Here is a 10710-nt window from a genome sequence, read left to right on the forward strand (position 1 = left end):
ATGCAGAGATAGAGATGTAGAGATTGAGATGTAGAGATCTAATAGAATGCGATAAATTTATCTTTTTTTGTTTGGTTTAGTTCTAGGCTAGGGTTGCTGGGTTCTGCAAGTGAATAGGAAACTTGTGAGCACCAACCTGTGCAGACGACCTGTACGTTCTGCCCATGTCCTCGGCAGCCGGAGGAGTCCCAGCCAAATGAGCAGGACGCGATGTCAGGCTCAGTCCCACTGCAGGTGAGGTGACCCAGCCAGGTCCGGCCTGTACCTGTAGGGATGTCTGTAGGAGCTGAACTCACGCCTCCGGTATACCTCAGCGTTCTGCACACGACACGAGTCTCTGCCTCGGTCCAGCTGGTGTTGCACACGGCACGCCACTCCGACTTGTCTCCCGGACGGATCTCCACTCGTCCTTCCCAGGGCACGTGACCGCCAGCCAACCGGACAGCCATCTTACCTTGTACACACACAGAAATTAACGTTTTAAACTGTTGGTTTCTGAAATACTATTGAAACTAGTTAAACGACCCCAAACTATTAGTGATGTTGAAATTGATGAATTAATATGCGACCTTACCTTAGACCTTAGTTCCTCCTGTACCACATCGGGCAGGAAGCTTCCACTACTTCATCACTATGCGAACAAGGTCTTAATTTGCATATATTATGTAGGCTGATGATCATGTCTACCCAAATAACACAAGTTGTTCAAAGTATACCAGTCTTTAATAACACCTAAAGCTCTCTGCCACCTTTACCTAGCTTCCAATCAACACAAGCTACCTTGAAACAAAAAAAACAGGAATATGTCAAGCCTTTCTTTAGTTATTCTCTTTCAAAGTATTAAACAAAACCGGTGCCTGCAGTTCCAAAAAGGCTTCTTGGGGACAAGAGTTAGCATGTACCTCCACAGACGACCCCTGCGTCCTCCTTTTGTGAACAGTCATTCCGTCCCCAGGGCTCAGCAGGACAGTCTCCCAGGTTCGTCTCGTCCCCTCCACAGGCCACCTCGTCCAGCCAGACGCTCCCGGAACCCTCCCCAAAATGGCCCGCCAGTTTCGCCTCCAGGGCCGTCCCGAAGCCGAGCTGCCTGCAGACAACGCGCGCGTCCTGCAGGTCCCACCGGTCATCACAGACGGAACCCCACGGGCCGGTCCCGTTCCGCACCTCCACTCGGCCTGCAAGCGGGGTGGGGCCGCCCGCAAGACGGACCTGGAAACCTGCAAAGGTTAACCGTTAAATTTGTTAGATTTTCAGAGATAATCTAAAAATATTTGTAAACTTCCGTATGATGTTCGTCAAAGCAGCAGGTCAACTACATCAGCGACTACCTAAAGTTACAGAGTAGCCCTTGATTTCTATTATGATTCGACTGAAAGTTGTAACTGCTAAATCATAAGTACAGTCTACATCAATCTATGAATATAAAGTGGATCAAATGGAGCCTCCAGCTGTAATACTGGAGTTTCTTACCCGTTCCAGAGCTTGTAGATTCGGTTGTGAAAGATGACGGTGCAGCAATAGTTACTTCAGTAGCCGTATTTGCAGCGCCGTGAGAAGTTGACCCTGGTTCAGCAGGACTCATGACCTTACTTCTCGAGACCACTGGATAATTTGACGCAGTCTCTGCACTTGCTGAGACCATAGTCGTGGATACTGGCTGTGTGGGGGATGTCGTCATGGTTGGGGAGACGTTTTCGCCTGGTCTCTCACAGGGGCACTGACAGGCAGGGTGAGAAAAGCTATATGTTACTATGACTTTGTTGTGATGCAGTAAGCAATCGATTCGACAAGAGTTAGTTTGTTTCTGCGGCCTTGTGCAGTATGAATGACCCACTACTTCAGCCACGTGACCACAGTTGTTGATCGAAGGTAGCCCAAGGTCATTAGACTTCTGCAGAGCTTTGTGGTGTGATGGTGGTGTTAGTAGGCAACCGTATACCAGGGGATTGTTGAGGGCTCAGTGCATGTGAGATACCTGATACTGAATTCTGATATTGAACCATTGTGAATCTCAAGGAATACGGTTTTGTCGGGCAGGTATGCTTTACGTATGCTCGGGGATTGTTGTGTGTTCAGTATAGATCTGATTTTGACCGTGAATCTTACTGCGAACCTTAATGTGCGATGTTATGTTGTTGGACAGTTGTGCTTAACAACTACCCATCAAATTGTCTTGCCACAGGTGCTGTTCATGGATCAGTCCATAATAAACAAAAGTCATTAATAGTATCGTTTTCACCGCTGGGCCAGCTACTGTGTTACAAGGCAGGCATGGCGATTGTTGTCAATGAAAGGTGAGATTCATGAATAGTGAATAGTTCCATATTTGACCGAGAGTGAACTTATTCAATTCAAATGCTGCTTGGACTAGGCTACATTTCAACTCCAAATATTCTCTGTTATGCACTATACAAGTTATTGGCTACGAAACAATTGCTTTTGTAAACTCTTTGTTCTCGTTTTCGGCTTAGATTATCAAGATAAACATTCCCAGGGTATTGTGTTCTAATGCAAAGAGGGAAAGTCAACTTTAGGTTAGGAAAAAATGCTGTGAAACTATCAGAGCATCATGGATTGAGGGATGAGACCTAAACCGTTTGTCACCTACCTTGGTTGATGTCATGTTGTCCAGTTGGATCAGTGCTTGGGTCAAGTTTAGGGCCAGTTCCCTGTTCTTGTCTCTCTCCTCCGACAGTTGGGCAGAAAAACCGTCCAGCAGGCCAGTAACCTTTGCCTCCTGTTGAAGCCATGCTTGTGTCAGGTTCTGTTCCAGCTGTGCACTCCTGGCTCGTTCCTCCGACAGTTCATCAGATAGGTTCTGTACCTGGGCTTGGAGACGAGCCTCTTGTTCTTGTACCTTCTCTGTCAGGCGGTTTTCTTGTTCTTGTAGGTCCCGTGTCAGGTTCTGTACCCTGGTCTCTTGTTCTTGCGGCTCTTGTGTCAGGTTCTGTTCCAGCTGTGCACTTTTGGCTTTTTCTTCGCACAGCTTCTGGGCCAGACCATCTATCTGGGCTTGGTGACTGATTTTCTGATCTTGTAGCTCCAGTGTGAGGTTGGACTGCTGGCTCAGCAAGGTTTCCACCAGAGACAAAAGACGATCCACTTGATTTTTCATGCTGCCCGTTTCCTCCTTGGTCTCGGCGAGCTGGACCGGCGGTGCACAGCCCCCTGTACGGGACCCGGGCGGAACCACATAGGTGTAGGCACAGCAGCCCTTGTCTACATACCCCCGCAGGCAGGACCCGGGACAGTAGGTCCTGGTGTCCTGGGCGCCGACAGGGAAACTGCTGCACAGAAGGAAGGCAGCGAGCAGTAACACACTCGCCATCTTGGAGGAAGTAATTTAAAACTAAAACACCTGCGTCACACCTTGAATGGCTCTGAGTGACACCTGACACTGAACGACCTTGCGGACGTTTGGCTCCTCTCCAGCTCAGGTGTGACTAAAGATGACCTGAGTGTTAGAAGCACAACCATGGAGCCGACAGGTGTAAGGCAGGGCAACGTTAACCGTTGTGGTTATCGAATAGTGGGTGGGTGAGTTGGGGGGTTGGCTAAGACACTGGCAGTTTACCATTGTGGTTATCAGATGGGGTGCTAGGGCAAGGGATTAACCATTTTGGTTATCAAATGGGGGGGGAGCATAAGGCAGGGGGTAAACCATATGTGGATATCAGATGGGGCACTCAAGCACTGACTTAGTTTTACAACTATGTTCATTGTTGATAAAGAAACACTTTCAATGTCTGCTTGTGAGCATTTTACGAGACTTTTATACAGTGGACATCTTCAAAGATAAAAGGTAAACAAAAGTTATTCTGTGAGTAAAAGCTCTGTATTTCAACAATTCCTTGCAAAACTTCACGTTTCAAGGAACATTCAATTTTCTGTATCATAATCATATCCCCTGGAATTAGTTACATTATCATCAATCTTAAGATGAAAAAATATTCTACATTCGATTCTTTACAGCACTTCATCATTAATATCATAAAATGTACAGCCTTCTTAATAATAATTTTTCTCATATATACACATCATCATTACAAAGTTGTACATCTTGGTTCTTGATTCTTTGATAAATATTAAAATCTTCCAAATACAGGCAAACAATATTTTAAGAACAACTCTAGCATGTAATACATGTTTCATGTACATATGTTGTCTGATGCTGAGCCCTGGAAGATTAGTCCCTCATGGGGCTACAGGGCATCTTAATAAACCAACCAATTCCTGAGCTTATCTTGAAAGTTCATCTGTGTTGGTAGAAATCATTATGAAGCAAGTTTAAACTGTAATTTCCAGCACAACAAATTAGACTCACCCAAATTTTCGACTGTACAACTCCAGTCTTTGTCAAGGAAGTGGTGGATTGCTCATTCCTTGACAAAAACTGGAGTTGTACAGTCAAAAATTTGTTTGAGTCCAATTTGTTGTGCTGGAAATTACAGTTTAAACTTGCTTCATAACAATTCCTGAGCGGGTTGTGTCCAAAGTCGTTTCTACCAGGTGACCTTGAGCAAGGTCGTTTCTACCAGTTGACCTTGAGACAGATGTTTCCTGAGATGCTGTTGACGTGAGAAGAAGGCACGACGGTGACAGTCGGAAACGTTCTCACGTCATTGGTCTGTTTAGGCCTGACATAGAGAAGGCTGTGATCCTTCTTATCTACTTCACATTCCAGCTCTGCAGAGCTCATTACCGTGTACCCTTCCGCGTAATGAAGCCTGGGTACAAAAATCTCCGTAGGGTCCTCGATGGCGGGATTCGAGGCGAAGGTCAGTTCAAAATGGCGGGTGTTGAGGTCGAAGGTCATCGCCGTGGGAACCCCCGCCACTGCGCGCGTGTACGGTCGGGCGAACATGCTGACGCGTTCTGGGATGGCGCGGCCGGTGGCGTCCCACAACACACTGCTTCCCGGGGACGCGTCCCAGTACGTCCACGACTGCAGCAAGCTGTCCGCTTTCTCCAACACGAACCTGCACTCCACCGTGTCGGAGAAGCTCGGATCACTCGCGTTCGGCCTGCACAGGCCAAACTCCGTCAGAAAAGACCCCCCACCGAGCGTCTTCAAGTCTTCCTGTACGGCCGAGAACAGCTTGGGCCCGAGGATTTCGTCGCAGAAGATTTTCCTGTACGGCGGGTACGGCTGTCCCTCCTGGAAGAGCCAGCAGTAGTAGTGGTAGGACAGGACGCTGCGGTTTCGGTACGCGGACCCGCCCGGCACGTGGGCAAAACCCGACCCCAGCGCGCCATCTTCCGCGAAGATGTACCCCCAAGTCACCGGCTCGTAGAAAACCAGCGTTTCGTCGTCCGCCGTCCGGACGGATCGGGTTACGCGATCGTGCAGAGGAGAGACGTTAGTCTTCCCAGCATGCCCTGGGAGGAACAGTTCGGGGTCCGCGGTCCAATCACCGACCCAGGGTTCGTTCAGAAGCTCGTATCCCAGCACCGAAGTCTGGGTCCTGAACTCCGTCGCGACGAACTTCCAAAACCTGGCCATCTTGTCCGCAGCGCCCTTGTAGTTGTCGTAAAGACACTGGAAGGGAGAGGGAAATATAAAGACTCTGCGTGCATACTACAGCATATGTTTCATTTAGTATATTGAGTACTATCGGCCTATTCAGCCACCAGAGGTCATGCCAGCGTGAAAAACCTTCCTGATCTTTGTTCGCGAGGACAAGATAAGATTGAGTACATATAACTGTATTTTGCAATGTAAAGTGAGCATTTTTCTTGTAGATATGAATGTTGGGTTATCCGGTTCTCCCCTGGAATTAACCTGCCTAAATGCTTAGGCCAGAATTGGCCATTGCTGCTTTTCATTTTTCCTCCAGGCAGCACGGTCCTTAGCCTTTAAATTTTGTTCTGCAATCTTGAGGGACCATGTAGTATCACTAACTATTTGGTCCCGCCATCTTTTGGGGGTCTTCCTCTAGGTCTGGGGTTTTCAAAATCCTGGTGGTAGGCTCCATATACTAAAGAATTTAAAGGAATGAATGACAAATCTTCAAACAAAACAAAACAAAACAGAGCACCTAACATGACTTTCCCCGCTAGACTCAAGTGAAAATTGTATTGTCTGTCCAGTATTCGTTTCTATGTGCGGGACATTGCACTGTTGCACTGTTGCAATTTCAATAAATCAAATCTAATCAAATCAGAGCAAACCTGGAAGTTGTGGCTGCACTGCTGTGTTAAGTACGCCTGGTCCCAAGACGTGATGTTTTTCAGCGGCCAGGGGTAAGGGTGTTCCGGCGGCGGGAAACTCGCCACGAGCCACGGCGGGACTCCGTCGTACAGTGAGTTTAGCCCGTCCTGGTGCATGTCTAGAATGGTGTAGATACCGCGTCTGCTCAGCTCGGCAGTGATGTTATGCATGGTGGACATGTAGGTATGGTTGTACCTGGTGGGAGGGAGGAGTGGAGAAACAAATGAAAAATTCACAATTTCAAGGAAAAAATTGATAAAAAGTTGACTTTTTGACAGCACAGCACCCATTTTTTTGCATTGAACCTCACATCTATAAACCTACTTTTATAAATTGTACCAGCACAAATGCACTCTTGAGCTAAAATACTTTATCAGAAGACCAAAATAAACAAACAAACCTCCCCTCCTGTGGTTCAGCTCCTGCCCACATCATCCCCAGTCTGACAGCATTGAACCCCCAACTCTGCAGCTCATCCAGTCTGGACTGGTTCAGCATCGGAGCTGGGTACCTGAACAGGAGATAAAGAGATTAAAGCACCACCTAGCAACCCCTGTTGGTACTACAGGATACCTGGGACTGGTTCAGCAGTGGAGCTGCGTACCTGAACAGGAGAATGAATGGATGAAAACAAGGAATACAGTATATAATTGATTCAATGACACCAACACAGACTATGGCACTAAGAACATAGCTTCCTCTAGGGCAGAGGTAATATTAAGTAACTAGAGAAGTAACATTTGCAAAGTAAATGCATAATGTTAACCTTCGCATATGGTGTGCTCTGTTAATTTTTACTCAAACACATTCACATATATGTACTACTAGTATACATACTAGTATACTACTAGTATACTAGTATGTGATAGGAGCAGAGCAGACCATGAAATTGCAACATTGTGTAAGCCAACACCAGTCACCATGGTGACAGACGTCAACAAATCATGTCATTGACCAGGTCAGAGGTTAGTGTTTGGAACAGAAGAGGAGGAAGAAACTGAGTAAAAACAATATGTTTTCCTCCGACAAACATTTAATAATATACATTGCACATCGTGTCATAAAATTCCATAAATATATCATTACCATGGAAACCCCTTCTGGATGGCGTTGATGCCGTGAAAGATGCGGACGCGGCCGGAGCGGTCCAGGAGCCAGTGGTTGTTGGGGTGGACGTGGATACGGGAGAGCGAGGCGAAACACGCGCTGACAAACACGACGCACCACAGCGCAAGGAGTTCCCGCGTTACAGACATGCTTCTGTAATGATATACATTCAACCACATTTGTTTGTTTGTTTTGTATTTGAATCTGTATCTGTATAGCCAGTATAATCTCCTTTCGGCGTAACACACCAGCTTCTGTATCTGTATAGCCGGTATAACCGCCCTTTGGCGTAACACACCAGCTTCTGTATCTGTATAGCTGGTATAACCACCCTTGGGTGTAACACACCAGCTTCGCAGGCACGCGGCGCGGCAGCAGTTGGCTGCATTACCCTGATCAACTTGTTACACCTAATTAATAACCTTTGAACATCTAACTTTAAACATTCCTTAAAGCTATCTTATGTCCCTACTGATTGTTTTGCATAACCAGTAAACTACCTTTAGGCACAACACTGCAGTTTTGCACAGGAAGTACAGAATAAGTGTCATCTAACTGATAAGGTTAGATCCACTCACACCAGGAAGGATCCCTACTATCCCTTTCTCTTTTCATAAGGGCAGTGAGATCTTAAACCTCAGGTTCAATGTGGGGTTCTCCTCAAAAAAGGGACCTCCCATCTACAAGGTGCCCAAAGTGAGTAGGTTCGACGCTTCAAAGTTTATACATGTGTACAGCCAGTTGCCATGCATTTTTCCACACTTACATAATACAGCAACATGATGTACACAAATACACATATCACAGCTCGTTCTACAACTCAAACACAACGGAAAGTACAAGACAATATCTGTAAAGATATATGTTATGTTTTTCAAAAGAGATTGTGAAACACGTAACGACAACAGTCACTTCTTCTTCCACTTTCTTCCTTCCCTCGCTCGATGAAACCGGATGTTACAAGGGGGAGGGGGCGGAATTTTCTCCAAGCTCGCCTCAAAAACTGTCCGATTTGGAAGCGAAAAAACAGTACTGGACAGAAATTTAACCTAGCAAACTTACCTAGACCTGTAAGGCTGCTTTTCGTGCGTCTATTCCTGAAAATAAAGACTTGTTTTTTTCCCGAAACGGCCACAAACGTCTGTTTTACACTGGTCGGATCAGTCATATGACTGTTGTTCACATGTTGACCTTTGACATGCTCGGACTATTCCAAACATTTATAGGGGATTTCAACTCCAGGCACAAACTCTAAGTCTAACATTAAAGAAAATGTTTTAGTACCTTTTTAAATTTTCTAGAAGCCAAGTTTAAGAAGTTATAAAGTTTAGTAGGCATTTCTAAATCGTTGATGACAAAAATGACGTCACGGTTAATGTTCCGCCATTACTGGACTGTACCATTGTTAGGAAACAGGTGGTTGAACTGTTTTTTAAGGAAAGTTGTCAGAATTGTCAAACTGTTCTATTTTGCCACCCCCCGGGGTGTAATGAAGCAGTTATCTGTGATAAATTTCGTTTTCCTTTATAGACTAAGGTGTATTAGCATTAGTAACGTTTACTTTACAATGAAAACAAAATATTATGGACTCAAGCAACTAGATATGATTTTGGAAAAGGTCAGACGTTTCAGAGGGCCTCCAGTGCTGTCACTGATGAAAGGTAGAGTGGTCACCAACCAACCTGTTTTGATCAGGTGTTATGTCTACTTTACAAAAAATGTTTTGGTTCAAGGGATGGAATCGTCTCATCCCGTAGCATGGTTTTCAAGCTGTTACTTTGCAGTATCAGGCCAACTCAATGTGACCAAAGATGACATCATTGAAATAGGAGTTTACTTAACAGGTGTAAAAGAGGAATATCGATAGAAACTCTCCGCCAGCAGGTGGGCGAGTTTCCGTTCCCCTTTCTTAAGACGGCGTGGGCGATGTTAAGTACTGTAAGAGGTAACAGGTAAAGGTAGTCCCATTTTTTTAGGCCGGCCGTGAAGTTAGTGGATATGGTCTATTCCTCTCGATTTCGATTAGTGTCTGCTAGTCTGACCACACAGTATTGTAGAACTGACTTATTCTGCAAGCAGAGGTTTTATTTGGGTGGAAGGTTGGCCAGTTTCATTAACTTCGTCTCCCCCTCTGACCGACATGGAATCGTCCAGGGGAATCCCCCTTCCCAGAAGCCCCTGCGCGGGACAACAGGTCACAGGTAGTACCTGTTTACACCTGGGGATTTCCGGTTGTCGCCCACCTGCGGCCAGGTGGGACTCTGCTTTCTTCAGGTGAGCTACTGTGCTTCAAGACATCGTAGTGAGGACTTCACACCGTGACTTCAGCAAATACAGGTACCAAAACACCCAGCAGTAGATTATCAGCAGTCTTGGACGAATGTTATCTTCAAGTCACGTGACTTTTGGAAAGGACGCGCGACTTCTGAGCTCCCAAACAATGTAATTTTTTTGGCCTTCAGAGGTCCAATTGAGTTTGAACTTTGAGCCTATTCTGTTTATAAAGTACTTCTGATCTAGTTCAGAACGTTTTAGCACGTATTCCGTAGTTTTCGTCTAGTTTTCGTTACTTGTTAGTTTGACACATCGTCGAGAGCACAACAAGCGTCCAAGATGGCGACCGCCGCGTCCCACTCCCTACAGGAGAACAATGGAGCCCTGGACACGCTGCAGCTAACGGAATCGGCGACATACTCCGACGCGCTTGGATCATACACCACGTTCATCCAGGAGTATCACCAGGAACGCGAGTTTGTGAAGAAGCTGAAGCCCGCTGAGAGGAGAACTTACAAGTTTTCCAAGACCGGTGACCAGTTCAAAAAGGTGAGCATCGACTTTCTCTCCTACCTCGAGAACCATCGGCACAAAACTCCAGACTACCTACGTGACCTAGAACGTTACTCCGTAACCCACAACACTTCCTGTCTGACAGTACACATTCCTGAGGATTCTGTCTCATCATGGAAGGTCGTGTGTGAGGCTTACTATGGAGTTAAAGGCACTGACAGAGGAACCAACGGTGTCCAGTTTAGTACTACGTTCACCGACGCCGATCTACGGCTTGGAACCGAGATCGGTTCCCTGCACATCACTATCTACGACACATGCAAGCTTCTCATACAGGGCACGGGCTACATCTTATGGCTAGTTTCCCACTACAACATACTGCAAGATATGGTCTTGTCAGACATTGCTGAAAAGTGCGACTACCAAGAGAAAGTCATCACGAACAAAACCGACCGCCCCCAGATCGTACTGTGTGAAGAAACAGTCACAAAATGTGTCGTGTGTAACAAGCAGGAAGTGGAAGGTGATGAATTCGTGGGTTGTAGTGACTGTAGCAGTTGGACCCACTTTGAATGTACTGGTCTTGACAGTGCCACCCAATCTCT

The 10710-nt window shown here is 46.2% G+C and overlaps 1 protein-coding gene and 1 pseudogene across 1 annotated transcript; both read right to left on the reverse strand.

Annotated features, from left to right (window-relative positions):
• Positions 1–3419, reverse strand: part of LOC109477790 — a 51314-nt pseudogene extending 47895 nt beyond the window's left edge.
• Positions 3420–4441: 1022 nt separating this feature from the next.
• Positions 4442–7464, reverse strand: LOC109477355 (endoglycoceramidase-like). The gene is made up of 4 exons (XM_019778564.1): positions 7298–7464; positions 6612–6722; positions 6172–6406; positions 4442–5539 (listed from the first exon to the last, which is right to left on the reverse strand). The coding sequence occupies exons 2-4, from the start codon at positions 6707–6709 to the stop codon at positions 4532–4534; spliced, it is 1341 nt and encodes a 446-aa protein (XP_019634123.1). The 5' UTR covers positions 6710–6722; positions 7298–7464; the 3' UTR covers positions 4442–4531.
• Between the last annotated feature and the right edge of the window lie 3246 nt (positions 7465–10710).

The sequence above is a fragment of the Branchiostoma belcheri genome, unplaced genomic scaffold (genome assembly GCF_001625305.1).
Source record: "Branchiostoma belcheri isolate BF01 breed outbred unplaced genomic scaffold, Haploidv18h27 scaffold105, whole genome shotgun sequence".
NCBI lineage: Eukaryota > Metazoa > Chordata > Leptocardii > Amphioxiformes > Branchiostomatidae > Branchiostoma > Branchiostoma belcheri.